Below are 26206 nucleotides of genomic sequence, written 5' to 3'. Positions count from 1 at the left end.
GCCTGATTTGATGGTTTGGTACCTCTTCAGTAAAACCAATATTTCTGAAGCACTCCTGAATTGCATCAAACTGCTCCTTGTACAGTTTTCTTGAAACTATGTCGTGCATTACTTTGCACTGATGACTGTCGATGTATCTGCAGAAATAAATCCACATGTTTCAATAAGAAGAACAGCAGAAACAATCAGGTGTAATATTCTTACATTTTCATTTAAAGGTAAATTATATCTGACTAAAACATTTTAACCCTGTGACGGAGTTTTTAGGACTGCCGATTTGCATTAAAAATAATTAAAAAAAATAATTTCAGGTCCTTTAAACCTTCTCTTTTCTTAAAAGCATCCTCAGAACTAAATGTTTCTTCCTGTATCTTTGCATAAAACACATAAAAACTCCTCCATTCCTCTGGCACTCGCCCACTCCAAGGCATTTTCTATGTGTGATGTCATACTAGCTCTATCCATTTCTCTATATAGAGTCAATAGTCCTGCCCACACTTCAGAGGCGAAATTCTAATGAGCTCCTGCTGCTTTGGAAAAACTATGTCCTAGTAAATAAATGATACAGTTTTTTAAATTAATTAATTTAGACTAAAAACAGCATCCACTGTAAAAACTTTTAGAATAGATCATAAGACAACTGAAGTGGATCTTTAACATCTTCTTCAATTCACTCTTACTGATTCTTTCTACTTCCTGCTCCATAACAACCAAATCTTCCTCTCTGCACTCTAATATTTCCCTCATTTATCAACTCTTTAACATTCTTCTGTCTTTCCATCACACTTGTTGAACCTCTAAACATATTTCCATCATGTCCTTGATCACCCACACCTGCTGCACACCCTTCATATTTATTTCTTCCACTCCACCTGCAGTACAGATCCACTTTTCAAAGGTCCTTACACACTTTCATTTGGTTTTGACCTCCTCCTGTACTTTTGTCCTCTCATGGTCCCACTTTTTCTTAGATATTTTCCTCCTAACACATACTTTATTCCAAGTCTCCTTGTCTGCTTTCTTCATTTCAAATAACACACCAAGAACCTTCCCTTCAGTCTATCCGATCACTTTAGCTGTAGTTCTCCAGTCAGAACCTTCTGATCTTCAAAAGCCTCTTCAACTTCATCGCCTCATCAATTTCCTTCCAGAATTTTTCCTTCACATTGTGCCTGAGGAGCATAACCGCTGACAACATCCAACATCACACCTTCAACTTCCAACTTCAGACTCATCAGTTTATCCAACACTCAGAACCTTCTTAGTAAATGTTTCCTTCCGGATCAGTCCAAGTCTGTTCCTTGGTCCATCTGCACCACTATAAAGCACCTTGAACCTGCTCCCAATCTACAAGATTTCCTTTCTTTTCCTCTGGTCTCTTGAACACACAGGATATCCACCTTTCATCTTTCCATCACGTTGGCCAACACTCGAGTTTTTTGGTGTGTATCAGAGGAAGATCTTCCATAAATGAGAAGAGTTTCTGAGCATGTCTGTGTTGAGTCAAACCTAGGAGGTGTCCGGTCTGGCAGCCTGTAAGTCTTCAGCTTGTCTTGGTGGTGAAGCCCGGCGTACATGTAGTAAAATATGTGGAAGTTTTTCTCTCCTCTGAAATAAACAAACATTTATTGAAAAAATAAATAAATAAAAACCATTGAAAGTCCAACACAACTGGATAACTAAAAACTCACGCAGCCTGTTTGATGACCCTGGATTTCTCCAGCAGGTACTCGGATATCTTGGCTCCAACAACTGCTCCAGTCGGGGAGAATTTCATTTCCAGGTATTTGCCAAAGCGGCTGGAGTTGTCATTAATGGCCGTGCAGGCGTTTCCGAAGGCCTCAACCAGAGGGTTGACTTGTAAGATTTTCTCACGTAGAGATCGATTGTTTGCCTGTGAGCGGATAGACCAACCCTGGTCAACATTAGAATGCAGTCAGTCTTCATAAAATATAAAAAGGAGCAGGTATACCTTTCCCAAGAAAGTAAGATGCTGAACAATCAAATGGGCGCTTTCAGTTTTCCCTGCACCACTCTCTCCACTGATGATGATGCACTGACGCAAAAGGGAAGCAAATCACACAATAATAAACCCATTTTTGACCTATTTTCTCTTTGAAACTGTCCAAATAAAAGCTTAGCCTCTTTATGCATCACTACATTTCCTTTGTAGTCAAACTTCAGGACATTTTAGGTCCGTTTTGGATTTTCCAGTGGAATACCTGGTCCTTGCAGAATGTCACCATCCCTTGATAAGCCGCATCCGCAGTGGCGAAGATGTGTGGAGGGTTGTCCGCCCTTTTCACGCCGTGGTACAGCTTAGAAAACTGAGGTTAAAAACAGCCATTAGATTTGATTAAGTCAAAAAAGATTTTTGGTTCCTCAAAATTCTTCACTGCTAAAACAGGTCTCATAGAAATAAGTCAAACATTCTTAAAATCTAAAAACAAATATATATTTTTAAATGAGCAACAAGAGACAAAATCAGAAGTCAGAAAAGAGGTCAAGAATTATTAGTTTATATTTGTTAAAAAAAAAAGGAAACCTCTAAGTTGGGCTAAAAACAAACCAACATGGGTTTTTTAACTGTGTTTTAATTAACTATGATTGTTTTGACATTACAAAACTTTCTTAATTAGATTAATTTCTTGCAAAACATAAAATAATACAAATTATTTACTTTCTCAAGTTTCATTTTTTATGTTCAATTATTTTTCAACAGTCAACCATTTATTGCAAAAAAAAAAACATGTTGCACTGGGGCTGGAAAAACAATATTTCAAATTTAGTGCTAAGACATTGAGACTGTATTGTGTTGGTGCCTTTAATTTAGACAGTAACCTATTTTATTGCTCTGTTAGATATTGATTTAGGCAAAAAGACAGAATTCAAAAAGTGCTTAAGTGACTTCTTTGCTCCAAACCTGAGGAGAGTAGATGCTGAGGTTCTGGAAGGGATTGAGGGCGATGAGGATGTCTCCAACATAAGTGTACACCTGCAGCTCATCGTACCGCTTGTGAAGATGACTAATTATCGTCTCCTTTAGGGGGAAAAGAAAACAAAATTAGGAAAATTACATTGTAGCCGTTTGTGAGGGTTTAAATAAATTATTGTTACCTCGTCTAGGAACTCCAGGTTTACCAGATCATCACCCGGACAGCTTTCCACTATGAGAGTTTTACGAGAATTGATCCGCTCGTGCCTGTGTGAAGTCAAGGACATGGAAACGGCTCTGAAAGCTGCAGTGTGTTAACAAAAGAGAGACAGAAGCTTGATCGCTAAATGAAGGACCCTGTCACTTCAGAGGTTTAAGTGAAGCCCTTTAAAGCTTTCCCAGGAGACGCATCTCCCATTATCCCAGGCTGTGATTGCACTTCATCTGCGCTTTGACCTGTTACTCTCCAATGAGTCCCATGTGGGCGGAGGTCAATACAAATCCAGCTGGCTCCATGAAAACCCAGGGGAGACGCTCTAAATTTAAAACAGAGTAACACACAACTGTCTATGAACGCCTAAAGCTTTAAGTGTGAACATACGGATGTTGGTTTGAAAATAATATAAGAGCTCTTGTAGTTTGAAATCAATGTTTTAAATGCTGCAGAATAATACATTTAAGTAGAAATCACAGGGAAATTAGACATAAATTCAGTGAAAACATCCTGCATAGGTTTAAAAGACTGTATAGACAAACTATTTATTTAAAATTAGCCCTTTACATTCAATAAAACTACTTGAACTGCTTAACCCTTGGCAGACATAAAATCCTATCCACCTTTGTCATGGGAGGGATCATACATTAATATAAGGGTCGGGTCATGTGGACCCCATAAGAGAGCCTAAGGGTGAAGAAAACACTTAAATATACAAAAATATCATATTTTAGACTCTCTTTAATGTTTTATAGGTAATGTGAACTAAAGAAATGTAATTCCTAGACTCTTTCTGTATTTATCTTGGTTTAAACTTTGATATGTACCTTTCAAATAGAAGCCCTGTTGCCTGATATAATTTTATGGAGCTTTTTTAAACGTTACCAAAGCATGGCGTTATTTTTGGCAAAAATTTCTAGGATTTAAATTGTTTTCCAACTTTTAAAATTGAACTCCTGGTTATTTAGGAATCTTTCTATTATTCCATCCAGGTGAGAATCAAAAAATCTGACTAGCGATAAATGAGAATTAGAGATTGATTTGGATTAAAAAACATTTAAAAAAGATAAAAAAATAATTATTAGAAGCTGTTGATGTTGCAGGTACATTTAAAGGATCTGGATATTTGATACAATGACCTAAAGTAATGTAGGAGGAGTATTACAATGTCATAACTAAAATTTTGTTTGTGTTTTTTGGGTCAATGAACAAAAATAATTCACAAATTCAGCACTTAGAATGCAAAATTTGAGTTTGAATGACCAATACAGTAAGCTGACAGTCTAAGGGCAGTCGCAGGAAACATGAATGTATATGTGAGTGATTGTTTTATGCAGTGACATGCTTAGAATTAATACAACAGATAATATTACTATTGTAAATTGATGATAAATGTTTCCCAAATGCCATAAAAATATGAAAAGCTGCTTTTAAAGAAGTTGTAACTGTAAATAATGATGAAAAGAAATTAAATAAAGGTGTAAAACATATATAAATTATACTTTTTCTGTCACTTCATGTCATGGAATTAAGATGCAACTACATCTAATTTACTAGCAGTTTACAAAAATGATGACAACAAATCAAGAATTTATTTGAGCATAATTTTGAAAAAAAGCTGGAAAAATTAGTTTAAATGGCAATGATTACACCAATATGATGAAAGTGTAAAAATATCCACTTAAACAACCATCGTCTATGAAAATTTTATTTAAAAAAAATTAGAAAGATCTTTATTTGTCATTGTCATAGGTACATTGAAATTAAAAGTGCTTGCTGGTCAGTGCACTCATAATTTAAAATACTTATTATTTAAATACTTTCTATAAAACATAAAAATACATTTAAACATGTTTATCTGGTAACTAAAACCAGGAAATTATATCAATTTTTATTGAATAGAAAACCAGGATACTCAAGAGGTGTTTAATTGTTAAAACCAGAGAAAAATAATAATAAAAAATAATAAATATGAGAAAAAATCAACTGTGTCACAGTTTACAAGAAGAGCTCCAGGTTTAATGTTAACTAGCCACGTTTAACATGTTAATTGCAGTGGGGTAGAAGCTGTTCTGTACAGTATTTACAGTTAATTGGCTAAATTAGGTTTCAGAATAAATTAAATTCTGTAATCTTTATTCATGTTTGTCTAATTTCATCTGGCTAAATCCAAAAATTACTCAGACTCAATACTAAATAAGTACAGATAGCCAATCTGCACATAATTAGAGAGAAATAAAACAGTATGAAAACAAAAATATGTGATTTTTTTCCCCAAAATTACATATCTAAAAAAATAATACGTCTTGTTTTATTCTAAAGTTATAAATTAGATATATGCTGATCTATAAGATGTATCTTAATTCAGCAATAAATAATCAATCATAAGAGTAACTGTGTTCTAGCTTCAGGTTTGGAAGAGCATCTTCCTTCGCCTTTGTATTGATTATTCATATAGAGGAAATGGGACAACTCCGAAATAAGATCGGCATGTGGTCCCTGTGAGTGAATCCTGCTCCTTGTGTCCCTTAAGATGGAAAATTTAGACTTTGAGCGTCTAACTCGTCTTCTTTGAAGTAAATCACAGTATTTCACCTACGGCAGCTACTTTCAAGTTCTCCATTTCTTTCTTATTCTTATCTGCAGTCATTGTTTGCTGATCTGTGGCATGAGGAACTAAACCAGGCGAGCTCGGTTCTCGCCCTACAAGATCCTAATCCCATTATCCACTTTCACTATGGACAGGAATTCGGGATCAGGCTCAGGCACCGACTCGGCATGCTCTCGGGAGTAAACAGAGCTGGCAAGACATCAAGACTCTTAGTCAAGGGCAGCTTCAGCAAACTCTTTTATAATGGAGATTAAGCATTCGCCAATGTTGGTATTTCTACAGTGAGCTGGAGACCTTTTGCTCTGTCATTTGCAGCTGTGCAAGTGTCAAGAGGAAGTAGAGGGATAAAATAATATTTTTCATCCATATTTTTAAACAAATTCTTACATAATGTGTGAATTAAAAACAAAAAGTGTAATTTATAAAATTTATGAGTGAGGTAAACAGCGATGACAGGTTGCTAAAAAAGATGTCTAAATGTAAGGTTAGTCAGCATAAACACTCCTTCTGAATTAGTTACACTCCTTCATTTCTCTATAATCACATACTGTAATGTCCATTCCTGTGCATCAACTATTAGAAGATGAAAGGTTGCCCCCTACTGGACAGAAAAATAATTGCACTCCAACTACCGAGAAAGGAATTAGGAGGAGAAATTCTGCTGTTGTTTCTACGGGAAATTTTAATAAATGACTCACTTGGTTTTGCTTTTATAGCTGAACTCTTGCTGCTCTTGGATGAGAGCTGCCAGCTGCTGGCGGAGGGCTTCATCCTTGCCATGGGCCTGCTTGATAAAGGGGTGCTCCAGCAGGTGGGTGACGGATGGACGAGCCTCGAAATCTTTTATCAGACATCTTAGGGAAAAATAGAAAATTTCATCACAGCAATTAAAAGTTAAAACTTAACAAATGTCCAAATAATCACTTCGACAGTGCATCATACTGATACAAGCTTTGAGTGAGGTTTTAGGTCACTATCTGGTCACTACCACCATGCCCCCCAGTGCAAAACAAGCAGCACAATGAGAAGCAGTGAGTGCTATCTGTGATGTGCAGCCAGCAGGTGATGTTCTTGTGTGATAACAGCCGGCAGCTTCAGCCAGTTAGTCGCTGATGAAAACGCTCACCATAAAAAATGAAGAAAACAAACAAACATGAGGGAGTTGGTTTGTTTTTTCTGCTTTTTTTCCAATTCTGGGAGAAGAATCTGGTGAAATTAGAAGACGTAAAAGTGCTATCTGAGATCTCCACATCTGTTGACATGCTCAACTAAATGCTTACAGTGTCCTGAGTGTGTGTTAGCATTACTATAATAACAACTGCAGGCGAGAGCAAGATAAGAGAAAAAACACCTATCCGCCTCCTACCACCTAATCTCCACTGAAATTCTGTTCCTTTAATCAGTTTGTTCGGCTCTTAAAGTTAATTCCGTGAATTCATTATAGTCAGGACATTAAGCAGAGGCTGCAGCTATTAGCAGGGATGCTGAAAGGCAGGCCACTTTGTCACTGAAGTCAGCTCTTCGTCTGTCGGAGTGCAGACACCAGTGATGGATTTATTATTCCCAAGCCCGCCTCCTTCACCGCACACACACTCAAGCGCGCACACACGGGCCTGACAGGCTACAAAGGCTTCACAAACATCCTGCAGAGCTTGATAAGATTGTCCAGCCTTCACGTTCAGCCGTGGTGGGCCTCACTTCTGGATATTAATGTTGATATGATGTTACAGATTCAATTAACCCTGATTACAGATACAGATTTAAAATGTTTTACTATAGCTTTGAGGAGGAGTAAATTTAGTCAAACGGAGCAAAAACTATTTATTCAATAAGCCCTTTGTATATAAAACTTAGCTAAATTTCAATATTTTAATTGAGAAAATATCTTATATTTAGTCAAATAAAAAAGCAAAAATAAGCTACGTTAGTGGTGGTCTTTTAATTATGATTATGACATTTTTTAAAATCTAAAATCAATCAAACATGTTGTTTTCTAGGACATAGTTTCTGTGCAGCAGCAGAAGTTCATTAGAAATTCACCTCTGAGTTGTGGGCGGGACTGTGGAGTAAGCCCGCCCCCACTTCCTGACATCCATCTGTTTACTTCTGCTAGCTTACAACCCCTCTCAGCCCTAATATTACCTGTGCAACAAAAGTGGGGAGCAATATTGGAGCCATCCAGCTAGCTCAAATGAAGAAAATAAAGACGAATTCCGATCTATTTGTCTTTATGTGGATGCATCAGCTGGGAGCTTGTGACTCGCCTAGTTTATATCCTATTTCACAAATACAATCATTTTCCATTTGAATTTTTTCGTCTGCACCTGATTCACAATGATTTGAATATAGAAAAACTGCAAATTTGTTCTTGATTTTTTTATATGTCCTCCATTGTGAGAAAAAAAAACACGTTAAAAACAACAGAAACATAATTTTTTTTGGAGTGGCTCTTTAAATCATCATAGACTTAGACTTTTTTACATCATTATAGTCTCAAATTGGAAAAAGTTTGGACTGATATTTTAAACATTTTATTTTGAAAAACTCAGTTTCATAAACCAATAGATCAAAAATAAAAGATGAAGAAAAAATTGAGCATATTCCTGTTACATTATGCATACAATTTAGTTTCATTTAATTTTTACGACAAATAAATACATTAAAATTGCAATTATTTTATAACACTTCGGTCAACTTTTTAGTCATTTTAATAAATTAAATATTTTGTTTCCATTTTAAGATAAATAATTGGCTTAGGTATCTTTTCTCGTTTCCTCCTGAAATCTGGAGGACTTCACATACTCAGATCCAACCTTCCACATAAGCAGAACCCACAAACCTGACCTTCATTGCTGACTCATCAACAGAATCAAAAGTTTAGATTTATGATAAATTCATTCATACATCAGAAACCGATGGTTCACTTGAGAGGAAGAGTTAATTTGGTTTATGAGATCTACTTTACTTCCTAATAACTATGATTAAATAACTAAAAGCAGTGGTTTGGGAATTAGCTTGAAACATTATTTTTTTATACATCCATGTACATTAATGGTGTATTTTTTTTTCTATAAAACGGTTAAAGCCAAAGGATCTTTAAGTGTGTTTTTTAATCCATAAAATGTTCCCTGTCTGATAGTTTTAATAAAACATGATCGTATCATTGAATAAACTGTCATAAAATGTACTTAATTTAAACACACCTGGAATTGTGTAAAGCCTACCAGCTAAAGGTAAAGACCAAAATAATTCCCCAAAGAAATTGAATTTATTTGGTTATTATGGCTGAGACAGCACTGTACAGAAGATATTTCAGTTGTACATTCCACACAACCATTACAAGCCACCCCTGACATTATTATTAACTTTGCACAGCCGAGCACATGATAAGTTATCAGGGCCTCAGATGGAACCGATAACCTGGGCGAATTAGTTTGTTCTCCTGTGGCAGATTTACACAGATTGAAGTCAATGAACAGAAAAACAAGAGGGCTGACAAAATCTGGTAATAAAACATCCGGTTCCTCAGTCTTCCTGTTTCCTGCTTGATGTTGATCGCTTTTATCTGAGTAGCTTGAATGTGACGTGTGGTTTAGTACAGAAAATCTGTCCAGAAAAAACAGATTTTTATACAAAACGGTGGGATTTTTCATTTAATTTATTTTAAGAAAAAAAAAATATATATATATATATATATATATATTAGAATATATAACTGTGTCCTGACAAAAAATGCGACCTTTTACACACATTGACAGGTTGAATTCGGAGGAAACTTACTGGCTGATGAAATGGCTAAAACTTCTGCACCATTGGTCTGGACTTCGCAATGTGGGTGGGGGGTTTCTGAAACAAACAAATTTTAAAAAGTTACAATCACATGATTATCAGCTTCTTCAGAACTGCAAGGGTAAGTCTCCCTTGCAGTAGAAGTGCAACTCTTGTGAGAGTTTTTGCCTTGAAGACGAGCTGGTCGGAGTCCAGCTCTGCAGCAGCTGAAAAATGATAGTTGCCTCTCTGCTGTCTGCCAGCAAGCATCTTGCCATTGGGACCCCGAAGTTATGGGAGCAAGTTGTACCTGTGTCAGCAGCATTTACAGAGGCTATCTGTAATGAGGCCAACTCTTCAAGCAGGCATGATGACAAGAAGTGCATGAGGAGGAGGAGGAGGAGGATGGACGGTGGGAGAAGTCATCATTTCCAGAACTTTTTGTACTTTTTTGAAACCAAGTAAAGAAAACAGCAGAAAAAATACTCTTTTTATTAAAAAAAAAAAAAGGGAAGGGTGTCAGAGAACAAGCCACCATTTTTATGGTTCAATCCTTCTCAAAGTGCAGATCAAAGCCTGTAACATTTACACTGTCTCAATGCAACCTCTAACATGAGCCTGAAGACACATTCTCGCCTTGCAAAGTCAATACAGCAGCAGAGCAGATAACACTGTCAAGTGCACTTATTGTGCTTAGCAAACCCGGCCTGCATTCCTCCTCTCGCTGTGTGTATGCCAGAGCTGGCTCACGCCGTAAACACGGATGGCTTATTCAAATTCCGGTCCAGGCTGTCGAGGCGCTCCTCGGAGTGGATTGAGGCTAAATCAGCGAGGTGTCAAGAGCTCGTGGCAGCTGTAACTAAACCACATAGGGGACAAAAATCGGGCGATTGCAATGGTTGAATACGATCTTTGTCATGCAGAGTGCATCATTTATCCTTTTCTCACATTGCAGAAGCATTTCTTCAGATCAAACAGGAATTAATTCAGTTGTCAGGGTTTGCTTGAGATATGATTTCAACCAACAAACAGTGAATTTCCACGTCTTATTTTGATTGGAATAATCAAAATATAGAAAAGCACAGCCGGAGCTTTCGACAGACAAGTTTCCCCCTCCAACAGAGACTTTTTTGTAAACTAGAACCCAACTCACTCTGTGGGGGCTCCACAGAAACGAAGTAAAAATAAAACTTAATTCTTTTAATTTATACACTGGAGCACCTCTTATGCTTCTATTGTCTTTGAACAGATGCATTCATGCACAGACTAAAGAACTCTGTAGTAATATATTTATTTAGGTTGCAACGATTCATTTTAACAATGATTCATAGTCGATATTAGATTATTTTGAATGATCCGATTCACTGACCTAAAATCGATCCAGGATATCGTTAGTCAAAAATTCAACCAGTGAGACTCAGAGATGAATACCTGGTACTGACCAGCCTAACTTTTCCAGATTCCTTGCATTTCTAATCAAGTATAGATTAATATATGTACAAACAAACAAGTAAACAAGAATTATTTGGCAAATCCATTCACTTTTTAAACAAACCTTAAAAAAAAACCTACCCTACCTCAATCCAAATGGTATTTTTTTTTTCAATATTGAATACCAATTTATCTAATTTTCAATTATTTAGGTCGTTTCTATGTGATTTGAATAAAAACTTGTTTAAGACAAACCGATCTGATTATATTGATTCACCATGTAGTCGTTACATCACTAAAATGTATGTATTTCTTCTTTAATCCTTCAATAGATCATTATTTCTTCACTTGTGGTAATTAAAGAGAGTCAAAGCTGTAAGAAACACCACATCAAGTTTGACTGATTACTATAAGATTGAATATTTTCAAACAATTATCAAAAAAAACTTCTTAAAATCTATTTTTACAGCCAGGCTTTTGAAACAGCATGAGGCGCATCTATATTCAATCTCAGTTAGTCCGTTTTTATTCCAAAAGTAGTAAAAAAAAAATAAAAAAAATACTGTTTTACAGGAAGTATAAATTCTCCACAGTGTCTGGTGATGCCAAAAAGCATTTTCCACCCACTAAATATCTCCAGCAGCTTTTATAAAAGCAGACTCTGGGTACAAAGAGCAAAATACATTTAAGTCGATAAACTGTCTGTCATTGTGGTCCTCTTTCACAGAAATAGTGAGGCTGAAATGACAGATTCTACATTTTCTGTGTGGATCAGGGAACGTTACATTAATCAGTCCAACCACAAAACTCTGTTCGTCTGTAGAAAATTTCAAGAAATGAATGAAAGAGTGAAAGAAAGCAAAAAAGAGTGGCCTTTTCGTTTTCCAAACCTCAGTGCACAAAATAAAGACTTCCTCGGCGAATGGACCGCACACTTAAAATTTCAGCTCATCCATCACAACAGCTCCACTACTTCTTTGAGCATGCATGAACAAGCGAGTCATACAGCAACATTCATCACGTTCTAGGTGGCTTCGTCGCCGGTGCTGCTCTCCGAGGCAGTCCAGAGCTGGAACTGCATTAAAGGTGGAGCTTCCACTCCAGATTGGAACGTCGTTTAACATATTTATGATCGTCGAGGCTTAATTATTGTCTGATAATGCAAAATCTGGGACACAATAAGTACGTTTGTAATTTCATTGTAACTGACAAATTATGATAAATTTTATTTGATCAAATATTTGCTATTTTGGTCAAAAATAATCTACAAAAAAGGGATTTCTGAGTGTTTTAGGTTTGGATTTAATAATGACAAAGTTAAAATTTCTCTGTAATCCAGCTTCATTGTTGAACTTTTATTACATTTTGTCCATATAACCTTGAATTTTTTTTTCTAAAAATGAATACTATTTTGTGTAGCTGTAAAATCTTCAATTAAAAGACCCACTCTGAGGAAAAATGTGTTCTGAACATGTTCTTGTGGCATTATTCTGATCATAAAGGACATATATAAAGAGAATTAATCTTACATTTGCATTTCTAAATATTATTGCCAAAAGCTCCCTGCTCCTCCAAGACATACATGCATATAAAAACACATTTTTAATAAACTCGCACATCAATATAAGGGCGGGGTCATCTGGACCCCATAAGATAGCACAAGGGTTAAACTTTTACTTGTGAAAATGATATTTGGTGAAACACAAACATAATCTTTAGCCTCTCTATTAATTGCTTCCATCTCATTTGTTTTGATCAGTGTTCAGACAGGATCGTTTAACATGCAGGATAATGTGAACAGGGATCTGAGCGAGTAAACACAACCTTGGCCGTCTTTGATTTTAATTTTTACATCACGTTCTTCTCACCTGCTGGTTTAACCTCACATGGACAGTTAGCCTCCATGCGTTTTAAGCATCAGAAAGTATTACTGCCCTGAGCATCTTTGATTAAATTTGCAGCTGATGATTTTATAACTTTACCCTCCACTTGCTCAGTTAGCTTCATTTGTGTTCACGGAGAACACAACACGACTCTCTCAGGCTCAATTACCTTCAGCCGGTGATGAAACACAGACATAAACAAAGCATCTGAGATTATAACAGCTTTCAACTCGTCAGAAGCTTAGATTTTATTGACACACAAGGTGACCTGATTGCTTGAGGTGAATTGAGACAATAATTTAATGAAAACTTCAACAAAGTGTTGATTAATCTGTGTGTTCATTAGGGTTTTTCCATAGGAGGAATATGACCTTTTATTTAAAAAAAAAAAAAAAACTGTCCAGCAGCTCCTACAGAGGAAAACCTGATTAACTACATGACCTTGAATTTTAAGTCTGGAAACACATTACTGACTGTGACTCTAAAACACAAGATTTTAGGGTAAAGATGTGTTCCGTTAATTAGGACAGAACCTCAAAAAGACTTGTTGAAAATGTAATAAAGTGAAAAACTTAAAATGAAACAAGTGCAGTGAATTTACTCTGCCTGGGAGAGCGGCAATCTCCTGTCAGATCAAGACTCAAACCCTCAAGACAAACTCTCTACAATTAGACCACTAAAATAGTAAGTTTCCTATTATTAAAAAAAAGAGCTTGCTTGTCTTTTAATTTTTTTAAGTCAAATCTCTCATTTAAAAATAATTCATTCAGCAGTCGAACCCTTTATTCTGACTTTAAAACCAGCAACGGGGTAAAAGGTATTTAAGATAAGTGACATGTTACCAGAACTGTTTCATGGCTGGGCAGATTCTGTGAAATTTATGACAGAACCGCTAAACCTTTAAGGTCCCAATTCACAGCAAAAGGCCAAAACATAAATTTCTCCAGGAGTGTGGAGGCAGGGATGTCAGCTCTAGATATATGTAGCATCATCTGAGGTAAGCTTAAGTAAAAAATAAAGGGTGATTCCTCTTAGGAGCTGCACGTTAGCACCACTGCCTCACAGTAAGAAGATTCTGGTTCAAACCCTGGTAAGCTTCTCCTTGTGAATGAGTGCATTTACCCTAAATGACTTTCCCTCAGCCCAGAAAACATGTTTGTTTAATTTGTGACTTTAAACCACCCATAGGATTGAGTTTAATCAGAATTGCTCCCCTATAGCTCCAATTGTAGGGGGTTTTGAAGCTGTAGTGGTGTCTGATTTTTTTTTTAATAATATGCAAAAAAACTTTTTTGAGCTTTCAAGAACATTATAATGTTAGTTCCCTGAGAAAAATAAACCCAAAGCGATATTCTGCTTTATTCATGCATCTCTAAGCATTCCTCTAAAACCTTCAGCCCCTCCAATCCACAAAAAAGAGTGCACCCTCACATTGTGACATACTAGAGAAGTGAGGAACAGCCCCTTCCAGGAGTAGTCCGCGCTGCCAGCACCGCCCCACACCCACTTTCTCCAGTGTACTCATTCATCTTTGTAAAAGTTCGGTAGTAGCCACTATTTTTACCATATTTCTATGCTTGGAAGGTTAAATGTAAATATAGGGTGAAGCCATAGGTGTGGAGAAGCAATGTGGATTGTTTGTCTATTTGTGTGTGTTCCTGCAATGGTTTGGTGATGGGTATACCCCGACTTAACCCTGAAGAAGCTGGGATTATCTCCAGCAACCCCCATGACCCTGGACAGGACAAAGAAGATGGGTGGATACTTTAAACAATCCTCACCGAAGCAACAAGTCCTCGATAAAAGAAAAGTGAAAAAGCCCCATCATGCTCTGCTATCAGACAGCCCTTCTGTTATAATCACTGCTCAGTCAAACTTGGTGCTGATGCGAGGCGTAATTCTCTCAACTCAAGGCATGCTCCGATAATGTTGTGACGGGGAGGAGGTGGCAGGCTCATCTCAATGTGAATGGCGCTAATCACTAATGCAAATTGCAATCAGAAAATGTATCTCAAGCCAACTGTGAGATAATTGCAGGATTGTGCCGATGAAGGAAGGTCACTGAAACTTCACGTGATCATCAGGCATAGAACCGGTTTTGATGCTTTAAAGGAAAAATTTAAATGCAATTAATTATAACATAAAAACATCTTCTGCATTTGAAGGGAGAAAAAGGTAGAAATAGGTGCTGTTTTTCTCTTATTCCTTTCATTGTCATCTACTGGAGTCTTTGTGAGAGCGGCCTCCAGCTGTGTGGTCACAGCGCCCTCTGCTGGACTTACCTCGGGATCTTGAAAAGGGCTTTAACTGGATGCATGTCAGCCAGGGGGGGATCTCCATCTGCCAGCTCGATGGCTGTAATGCCCAGAGACCACACATCACAGCGGGCGTCGTAGGAGTAGTCATACTGCTGTTCACAGGCTATAACCTGCCAACATGAAACAAAAGGGAGGGGGCATCTGAGCAGCTCAGTCAGAGTTAAATCTATTCTAATGCTTTTTTGAAAATTGTTTGACATCTTTCTCACTCCTAGCTGGTAAAAAATCAGTTTATTTATGGGTCATTTAAGCCGAGTAGCTGTTAGTGGGAGCTCCTCTTTCACACCTTCCGTAATTATAACTGACACTACATTTTAAAGCTGAATTTATTCTAATTGCCCCTCAGGTCCCTACTGACCAAGCCAATCACCGCACATCATTTGTGCCAAACAGTAAGCCGAGGGGGCCTCAGACTCCCAGCTATTAACCTTGAGGCAACCTCAAGAGCTGCACCCGTGGAGGAGAATAGGAGGGGAATACATAATGACACAGAGGAGGGACTGAAATAACTGAGGCGCTCCCTCTTCTCTCTGTGTGTAAAACATGAAGACCTTGCTTGCTTAAAGAACCCATTAAAGTGCCGAAACATCCGTTAGTGAGATGAACATGCTGACCTCTGGAGCCATCCAAAACGGGGTCCCAACCGACGTGTTCCTCCGCAGCCGCGCGCTGGTCAGCTGAGCTGAAACCCCTAAGAAAAGACGAAAGCTGGAGTCTGAAACTGAACGAGACCAAAAGTCCCAGGAGTCCGATTTATGGCAGACGGTAAATGTTTGAGTTTCTAAATAAATCCTGGCATACAGTTTAGCGTGGCATCCTGCCAAGCACCGGTAATAATGGCCAATAATCATTTCATATTATGTAGGACAGATTTTATCAGCATGAGTCCTCTTCATCTCCGCGACACAGAGGACATAAACATGCCTGGGGGTGACTGAAAGTCATTTGCTGTAGAAAGCTTTCTTTTAATATGCAAAGGATCAAATAATACCATTTAAATGAGCAATAATAGCCCTGGGTTAAGGCTACGGTCTGTGAAATGAAAGACTTTATGGAGACTTGGGAGTACAGAGCACATCAAATGATTGTGTTGGCCTTCACAGTCTGTGGCAGGGATGGGCTTCACGAAACAGTGTCAGAAAAATCGGTTCTCTTTGAAACATAATTACCAAAGTCAACCAGTTTGACTCCCCCGTTAGTGGTCAGAAGGATGTTGTTCCCTTTGACGTCACGGTGAATAATCCTGTTGTTGTGCAAGTGCTGGAGACCCTTTAAGGTAGGAGGACACAAATGGATGACAGATGTTACATCAGGAATCTCTATGTAGGCGTTCTGAAAAACACCTCCCCTTAAATAGTTTCTGCGCATCTGCAGCCCCCTCTCCTCTCAGCTGCTTTGCAGAAGACCATCTTACCAGCAGGGCACTGTATAAGATGTATGAGATGAGAGGCTCCTGCAAACGCCGGCCGCGCATGAGCAGGCTTTTGATGAGTTCTGTGACAGAGCCGCCGTTGCACAGCTGGGAGGGAGACAGAAGCACCAGTGACTCGTCCATCATTCACCCCTCCAGATTATGATCCATGTGGAGGGCGAGCCCTCACACAGCAACTCAGAAAAAAAAGAATGGTCACGTCTGCATCAACATCAATTCACAACTGATAAACTTTTAGGGAAAAACAAGCATCACTGCAGCAGGTTTTCTCTGGTAAATAAACACATTCATGCATAGTTTACTTTTTTTCCTCTCTGGAGCAGCGATGAGACTCAGATCTGAAAAAATGTTTGTCATTTTCTTCCTCAGTGACGACGGCATCTCTGAACTCACCTGCTGAAGTTATATTCTCAGGACAAATTGCAGTGGTTCTGATGACCGGATCTTCAAGATTTAGGATTTGAAATGAGCAAAGTGCTGATACCATCTGGATATGATGAATGTCTGCCGTGACTTCTGCTATATTTTCTCAGAAAATGCATAAAATACCAACAAATCCTCTTTTTCTGCATTGATCATGTGCATATGAAACGTTGTGGCCAAAGTAAAAAAAAAAAACAAATTCTGCTCTTTTAGTCTTGAATTAATTGCTTAGTTTGTTACATATTATGGGCCATAGTCTTTTTCTGTTGACAAAGGGTTTTTGCAGATGCTTTAATTTTATTTCTGGTCTTCAAATCAGAAACTCACAGCATTTTTGATAAACAAGATGTATTACTGTCCTATGTGAAGAAATAAAAAGGAATAAAGTTGTCATTAAGTAGTTCATTTATATCTAAATGTTGGCGATTGGTTAGCTCTCACACATTTATACCTCACCAAATCTGGCCCTCTTTGCAAAAAGTTAGGAAACCCCAAACATAAAGGAAGACAGTAATTGTTTTAATTTATTCTATTACAGAACAAAACAAAGAAAATGTAGTTTTATCATCTGACCCATCAATAAATAAAGTTGAAGGAGCTCACCTCAAGTACCAGCCAGAGCTGTCCACCGGATAACTTGTCTGTCTTGTAAAACATGCCATAAAACTTCACCACATTAGGATGGTTTGACAGCGACCTCAGGATGTTATATTCTGCCTCGATCTCTTCATCCACATCCTTGAAGGAGCAAAAAAAAAAAGCTTAAAAGCAGCTTTATATGAGCCGCATCACTAACAAACTTGGAGAACTGCATGATATGTTTGGCAAAAGCAGAAACTTATAGCAGAAAGTATAGCTAAAGCTACTAAAGGATGGGGCTGGCTGTTGGGCTGAGCTATTCCTGGAGGCTAGTTTCTATCAAAGTAAATTTCAGAGGGAGGAAAGATAAACAACCAAGGAGGCAGAATTTGTCTCGGTGGATCTCTGAGCGATAGTGTCAGCGGTCTAATCAGGGAAAAGAATGGGAGAGGAAGCAGCTTCATCTTCATGGCCATCAACACAGCGTCTTGGTTGATGCGGCCACCAGGATGGAGGATGCTCCACTGACACAAGCAAGCCGTAGACCCGCTGTCCTTATCACGAAACAGGAGCTACAGTGTGTGCGGCGACACGTGTGCAAGCATGCATAAACTTAACATGACATAAACAGAAGGGGGGGCACTGACATGGATCAATGGAGAAAGTACAACTGCATCAAGATGAAGGGGGAAGGAAACTGCCAACCTACTCTGCTTGAGTGATGCGAGTGCTGATAAATTGAAGAGTTAGAGGAAAGGGAAAAACAACACAAAGGCTTTAGAGTTAGTTCAGTCGCAACAAAACTGTCATACAAGAAGAGTTAGTGAAGGTCTTAACTCTACATTTATATCTCATTAGCATGATCACAGTTTTCCATAAATTGTATATAACTTGATCTGTGTTTTCAGATTTGTAGTTCATCATCATTCCACTAGGGGCAGCAGAAGGGCTTTTCCTGCTCATTTCAAAATGGCTGCCTCCATGAAATCTCAAGAACATTTTTGGCGGGAAAACAATTAGCTAATTTTTTTAACTTTTTGATGAGGATAACTCACCTGTTGTTATTCATTTTATTGAATGACTACTTGCTGGATTGAAAAAATGCCAAATTTATTTAAAATGTATTGTTTATATTACAGTTACAGCATGTTAAAGATGTGTGGCTCAAATTTGAGACAGTGGGTAGGGAAGGTTTGTTTATCCTGAACACTTATGTCAGTATTTTTTCATCTTAAACTAACATTTTTGTGAACAAAAAATTACAAAATCAACCAAATCAATATTATCTATATTTCATTAAAAAATATATTGCAAATGTGAATGTAACTAAATAGTTTAAAATCTTAACTTCAAATAAAATTTGAATTTTCTAAATTTTTAAAAATGTAGTAGGCTTTACAGGGTTAAATCAAGGAAAAGACAGGATTTTTAAATGAACAAAAGATTTTTCAGCAGAGGTCATACAAAAACAGAAATCTTCCTTATGACTTTTAACTTAATCTTTCTTAGTTTGGGACAAAGAAATTAACAAACAATGTTACATTCTCAACAGGCTTGGAAACAAGCGATGAAAAGCAGTTCAGATCGAAAAGCGGCTTTAAATGGTGTAAAGGTCAGTGGTGAAGTGACAGAAATGTATAAGCTACAGCAAAACTCAATAAAAAGCACAATAAGTTTAAAATCATGAAGAGCATCCAACACTTAACTCCTTAATGCCTAAATTTCTTTTCAGATGTGAAAAATAAAGTCAGGTATGTCTTTGATTTTAAGTAGATGCTACATTTAGGTCATTTTTTAATCATTTGTTTATATATTTGTAACAACAGGCATTAAGAGGTTAAATGAATTGGAACTGGGAGAAACCCCTTGTGCTCCAACTTTTTTAAAAGGTTTTTTACTTTTCTTTTTCTTTATTATTTGGCAACAATTATACATTAAGCTGCACAAAAATCCCCATTTAGAGAAAAGATTAAATTCCAATTTCACATTTCTATGATCATCTGCTATAAATAAATCTGTGTTTCTGGTTGTATAAGCTAAAGATAAACTGTTTTGCTTCATTGCCCCTAAAACCAATAAAAAGTAAATTAGAAGAAAAGAAACTTTGATCAATGTAATTATTTCAAAACTTTCTAAGCAGAGAAACAGAGTTTAGGAGCATCTTCAAAAACAGCTCTTTAATTAAAATAAAGATGATTTTTTTTACCATAATCACATCTAATCTCCATTCTAGTACTAACAAACAATCCAATACATTTTGTACTTGAAGACAATAAACTTTCCCTCATTTAGGAACACATCGAAAAATGGACCCTTTTGACATATTCTGTCAAAAGGCTTACATTGATTGGGTCCAGCACTTTCACGGCCGCCTGACTCCCGTCTTTTTTGCTGGTCACTCTGTAGACTTTGCCGTATGTTCCTTTACCGATGGTCTCCACGATTTCCCAGTTGCTTGAAGGATCCCCAAGGTTCTCCAGGCCAATCATGGTGGACTTGTAAGGGTACAGTCCATAAAGTGACCTCCTGGGAAATAAACACCATTGTGAATGATGGAGGGGCGATTACAAACTTGTCACACAACGTGTACTGCTATAGTGTCACAGCACAAAAGAAAAACACTTTATCAGCCATCTAGAGTCCCAGAGAAGCAGGCGGCCACAGACTTAACTAAGCTGCTGTGAGGGGGAAAGTGCTTACAGAGATCTGCACATGTATTTCCCAAAGCCTCCTATTTAATCTATTACTGTACAACCAATCCATACACCAGGGGAGCCACTTAAAGCAGAAGCAAATTAAAGCAGATGGGGGGGGGGTGTACTTACATGGCAAAAGTTATTTTCTTTTGACTCATCAGGGCACTGAGAAGCTACAAGTAAAGAGTCTCTGTGGATCATAACAGAACGACAGCAACAGCAAAGCCTCCTCCGCAGGGACTCCGTCACTGCCATGCCCTCTAAGGAGCACAATCTGCTAAAGATCTATTGGATTATACAAGAGATTAACTGACCTGAAGCACTGAGTCGGAGCCACACCTTCAAGAAATTTTTTTATAGGGTGATTATAATGTCAAGTGTTTTGTAAATCTATTTACACCTTTAAAGATTCATAATCATCAGCATAAAAAAATAACAAAAAAGGAGAGACAATTTTCTAAAGCTCTCTGTGAAGAAAAGCAGACGCAGTGAGACGAAGCATTAGGTGTCAAAGACACGAGACGCATGATGGAGTGAGAGTCGCTTTAACCACACAGCGACACATACTTCCCCTTTTTAGAAAATGGGACGTGTTCCCATAAACAAGATGGAAAGGGGGTGTGTTTGTTTTTTAATCCCGTGTCTGCTCGTCTCGTCGTGAACGTTTTAATGTATCACTGGGGCTGGGTGACCCTGAGAGACAGAAGGGGACGTCGTTCCTTTTTGGTTATCGCCAAATGATGTGAAAAATTGCGTTTAACCCCCGCCACATGAGGACAGATTTATGGACTGCTTGCTGTTGCATGGCGTGTGAGCACGTGGGCGGATTTTAGATGGATCTTCTGTGGAGAGACTCTCAAACATATAAACACATAGAGCTGATACCTTTCTGGGCGTCCTTCAGAGGAAAAAGTTGAAACTAAAAGTATTTACTGATCAATTTTTACTGCAAATGCAAAATAAAAATAATGATTGTTGTCAAATTTTATACTAAAACCAAGTGATTTAATAAAATCTGTAAAAAAGTTTACGGTCTCACTTTAAAGTGACAAATATGGTTTTAAAAAATGATCTATTTTATTGTGCTTATTAATAATAATGTTGAAACATCATCAAAATAATTTGTTTTTTTCTATTATTCCTTATTTTAAATCAACTTAAACCTTAAATAACTTTCAATATTTTACACTCCATAAAAAAATATTGTCAAAATTAAACAAGTTAGAAATAAGCATAAAATAACATTGGGCCATTAATAACAATTTTAAGAAAATGATCTAGAGGGCCAGATATAATTCCCGGAGGGCCGAATCCGGCCCCCGGGCCTTGGCTTTGACACATGGATTATGCGATGAATGAAAATCAGCTGAAAAGTGGCTGTTTTATATCAGTGCAAATCTGAAATGATAAACTATTTTTGTCTCCTTTAGAATCAACTGATTCATGTTGATCAGGTAAACGATTGAAGAGTTACAGTAGGTCACAGAGTGTGCTATTGGTGAAATCACTAATGCTAAAGGATTAAGAAAAACTCTGCGAAAGCAGCTTTAGCCAGAAGTCTGCTGAAAAATTGCTCTCAAATTTACCATAACAATGTTTGTAGAAAATTTTTTGGTAAGGACTATAGTAGTATCTGATTTTTAATATTTTTGATTTCTTTTAGATCTAAACAAAAACATCTTAGAGATTTCCAAACAGGACCTAGTTGTTTGGTCCCAAATTGTCTTCTTTTTGTATTTACACAAGTCTTGTTTTGTACATAAAACCAGTCATTTGTCCTAATCATAGAAACAAAGGTAACTATAAACACTGACATTATACTTCTTTGGAGCAGGAGCTCCACACAACATATTCTCTTGTTTGTTTACATCCTGGTCACATATCTGAACATCAGGATTAGTGAACGACGGCTAATACTGTACATGGCAACGTTCAATCTGAAAAGAACATGGAAAGGTAAGGGGGCGGAGTTACCCACATGAGTTTATATCAGACAAATATGTTGAATTAATGAAAAAAAAATATGTTGGTGTAATTCTACAATAATTACATTACTTTTCACAAACTCTAACCCACAACAGCAACATTCATGTTATCCCACAGGTTGAGAAAATAAATATTAAGTAACAAATGATACATTAGTATTTAAAAGAAAACACTAAAAAGCAAACAAACATTGTGGATTATAAATGCATTTTTACTGCCTAATTTTATAGTAAAAACAAACATGTTTGAAAATATTCTGAGATGATTGTAATCTTAATTCATTCAAAAAGCCAAAATCATAATACCACAAGTCAGACATACCTTGTTTTTGTGTGAGCGCCTGTTGCTGCTTCACTTCAAACTGCTCCAAACTAATTTAGCCAATCCATAGGGATTAATAATTCACCACCAACCTGCAACCCGATCTCCAGTGGTGTTAAATATTCAGGTGGCAGATATAGCCACTCATAATGGTGGCTGATATGAAGCACCTCAGGTTGCAGGGAGGTAACCAAGGAAGACACTGGACAGTTGCTAGGTCATGTGACCCTTCGCTCCACTCTGCAAACAACACACTGCTGGTGCTGCTTTGCACATTATTATATGTACATTGAGATACCTGTATGTACTCATAAACCACAAAAACTCTACAAATAGGGATATTTGCATACATTTGTTTAAATAAAGACAGAAATAAACTTATCCAAAAGAAAGTTTAAGATCATTTGGGTTAAATAAAAGAGAGAATAGAAGAAGCAGTTGGATGGGATTTTAAATTAATGTTTATTAGATTTTTGTCTGTGTTAAAGATTTTCCAGCCTTTGTTTGAACACTTTTTTTTTTTACAAATTATAACATAAACAAAAGTAGCATCATTTCTCAATTGAGATTACCAAAATTAAAGCTTTTTCTTCCAGAATGTAATTTTTCTAGTAACTTTTTTCACAGAATGTGTTACAACACAAGAGTAAGTGAATCTGTTTTAAAGATTACTGTAAAAATGTATGCATTACGTAATGATTAAATACCACAGTTATGAGCAGTTTTCTGTTTTTATTGGCAGCACATGATGAAGTAAACACATTTTGCAAACTATATTTTTTAGATAAATGTATTCAGAGAATTTCTGTTTATTCTAGAAATGCCGAGTAACGATGGAAGAAATTTGGCCCTCTGGAGTGTGGTTTAGAAACTGGACACCACTGATGGTCAGACTCAGGTTACGCTTCGTTTCCTATTTTTGTAACAGAATAAAAACATTTATTGCAGTCTCGGTTTTACAAGACACCAAAATAATTTCATAAAGGTGAAACAAAGCTTTGCAATTTGGGTTAATTGCTGTAATTAATTTGCAGTTTTGTGCATCTTCACAACTAATGCCGTGATGCTTTCTCTGCAGAACATCTCTGTCCCAGAAACACTGCAAAGTGAAAGTGGGTAATCTTATTTTCTGCTTCCATCAAACTCAAACAATTTCACCTTGTGGTAAAGCCACTTGGTAAACCTTTTAGTGAGTCTGCAGAGAGAGGAGGGCCAGAAAAAAGGAAAAGGTAATCCTTTTTAAGGGGATGTGAGGAGGCTTTACTGTAAACCTTCACTCAGGCCTGCAGCTCTGTGGCCTTGTTCTCGCCCCGGACGACTAAAGTCTTACTCACAAAACAGCAGAAGGACAGAACTCTTAAACAATGATTGGTGTTGCACCAATCACAAACTGTAATACATTATAGATTACTTGTAACTGTTGCAAAAAGTAATCGCTTACCTTAAAGTGGTCATCTAAAATCTATGTTATTATTTTGTGACTTTCTTTGTAACACTTGCAGTAAAACATAATCTAAAGTGACTCTTTTTTTTTTTTGCAAAAATATTTCACATACAGATGAGATGCAAAAAATATATCAAAATTACAAATAATTCAAGTATTTTTATAGTGCAACAACTAATGGACCATTCTTCAGCTTTAGTCCATCTAGAACATAAAAATACAAAAATCTAAAAAAATATTTATTTAAAAAAAAGGTAAAACAGATAATCTTAAAGAATAAAGATTAAAAAAGTAAATCAAGAATGAATAAATTAGAATTAACCACTTTATGCCGCACGACTCCAATTCCCAAAATACCAATAAATTGATCATCACCTTGAACAAAAAAAATATTGAATATTTTTTATTTAGTTAGAAATAACAGCACAAAGGGGCAAAAATAATAATAAGAAATTTAGAATCGATATAGATTTCTGAAACGCTAATTAATAAAGTCAAACTGAATTTGCTTCACTTTACGTACAACAGCACAGAGAGACAATGACCCTAAGAACATTCAAGAATTGTTTAGGTCTGTGAGCTCAAGGATCGTTGACTTAATAATTTAGGTTAAAATGATTTAGAAAAATGTTGTAAAAAGTTTAAATTAACTCACTTAGCTGTTTTTTTTTAAATCGCCTGGTGGTCTAACTGCTTTGAACTATTACAATTAAAATGGATATTGTGTTGTAATGCATCAGTTACTATTACAGTAATGCCCTATACTACTTAGTAACAGCTAAAAAGTAATGTCAATGGGATGCATCACTTTAGCAGAGAGTTACTCCCAACAATATTTGTGGAAAACTAAAATACACAAAACTTTTTTGGGGCGCGAATATCTACTTTTATGTCTGCTTTTAAAGTCAGGCTCAAGAATTGAATGCTGCTTTATATCTTAATAAAAACAAAATATTTTAATAAAGTTTCAACAAATGTAGTTACAGGAAATTGTCTCATTCTTGCTCTGCATACAGAGAAACCAATTTTTGCGTTTGTATTTTTATGAAAGTTTTATCATTTTTTTTTTTCTGAAAAACAGATTTTACATCAACAGTGACATGTTCTATAATCAAATTGTTAAATCTTTAGACTGAAATTCAGCACATTTCTTACCTCATCATTGTTGAACTCGTACTTCCATATTTTACATCTGTAACACAGAAAGGACCACCCAGTCATCAGAAAACTTCATCTCCTCAAATTCAAAATTCGCAATTTTTTTCCCCCCGAACTGCTCCTCCCGCAGGACTCCATCACTAAAAATCACATTCGAAGCGATTTCTCTTTTTGCTTAGCTAGAAACTTGAATTATTAACCAGCCAGACATCTGAGCAGGTTGTTCTGCCGCCCGGAAGCGGTCAGCTGACTGACCACCACTTTATGCAGCTTTGAACAGTCTATTCATGGTGAAAGGTCTGACGAGCAGCAGATTGAGTTTACCTGCACCAGCAGAGACAAAAGGAAAGTCCGGCGATGCCGAGAACATTCTGCAACACAAACATCTCCTGGTGGGAAACATTTTTTGCAGAATCTTGGCAGATTTTGCAGACTCACACAGCATTCCATTTTGAATTCTTTCTTGCCTAACTGGTGGAAAACAGAGGCTTTGTGCTGCGGTTGGTCATTACTCTGAGGGCCTCCCTTGTTTGGAAACCAATTATCCCACAAGTACTCGGTCACATGGCAGCAAACCTCACTCAGGTGAACCAGAACTTGAGCAAAAAGTAGAGAAGATCTCAAAATTTCCTTTTCTGATGAACAGAAATGTAAAGAAACAGAGAAAAGCAAATTCAGTGTGTTCATATTTTATTCACATATTTTACATTTTTCCTTAAATGTCCCAACTTCCCACTCAAACTCAAAGTTTGAATCAGCACCTACAGTAATGTACTGTATTCTTTCTTCAGTCTGACACAAGACCACTCAGAAGCCTTCCCTTATAAATGCCACCCATCACTCATTGGCTTTTTTTTGGTTGCGCTCATTTACAAAGTGGGTCCTGCAAATCAAAAAACAAAAAAACAAAAAAAAAAAGGAGAAACCTGGTAAACATAAAAGCAGCATGCATGATCTCAAAAGGTTTCTCCAGTGCTAACTTCTTCTTTTTCTTTTAATGATTCCTC

The 26206-nt window shown here is 36.9% G+C and overlaps 1 protein-coding gene across 6 annotated transcripts in view; it reads right to left on the bottom strand.

Annotated features, from left to right (window-relative positions):
- Positions 1-22950, bottom strand: part of myo3b (myosin IIIB) — a 70146-nt gene extending 47196 nt beyond the window's left edge. For 2 of the 6 annotated variants that reach the window (XM_024286652.2, XM_024286653.2), the window contains exons 1-16: positions 20420-21157; positions 19937-20120; positions 17619-17753; positions 16575-16679; positions 16330-16429; positions 15775-15851; positions 15125-15270; positions 9541-9606; positions 6459-6614; positions 3118-3202; positions 2924-3040; positions 2223-2327; positions 1973-2056; positions 1692-1894; positions 1510-1608; positions 23-137 (exon numbers count right to left, since the gene is read on the bottom strand). In XM_024286652.2, the coding sequence (XP_024142420.1) occupies positions 23-137; positions 1510-1608; positions 1692-1894; positions 1973-2056; positions 2223-2327; positions 2924-3040; positions 3118-3202; positions 6459-6614; positions 9541-9606; positions 15125-15270; positions 15775-15851; positions 16330-16429; positions 16575-16679; positions 17619-17753; positions 19937-20120; positions 20420-20448 (1806 nt within the window). In that variant the 5' untranslated portion in view covers positions 20449-21157. Of the gene's footprint in view, positions 1-22; positions 138-1509; positions 1609-1691; positions 1895-1972; positions 2057-2222; positions 2328-2923; positions 3041-3117; positions 3203-6458; positions 6615-9540; positions 9607-15124; positions 15271-15774; positions 15852-16329; positions 16430-16574; positions 16680-17618; positions 17754-19936; positions 20121-20419; positions 21158-22597 lie in introns of those variants that run through there. The other 4 variants (XM_024286649.2, XM_024286645.2, XM_024286647.2 and 1 more) reach the window with 4 other exon arrangements.
- Between the last annotated feature and the right edge of the window lie 3256 nt (positions 22951-26206).

Source organism: Oryzias melastigma, linkage group LG21 (genome assembly GCF_002922805.2).
Source record: "Oryzias melastigma strain HK-1 linkage group LG21, ASM292280v2, whole genome shotgun sequence".
In the NCBI taxonomy this organism is placed as follows: domain Eukaryota; kingdom Metazoa; phylum Chordata; class Actinopteri; order Beloniformes; family Adrianichthyidae; genus Oryzias; species Oryzias melastigma.
Note: the sequence above shows the minus strand (reverse complement) of the source record. Positions and strands in the feature narration are given on the sequence as shown.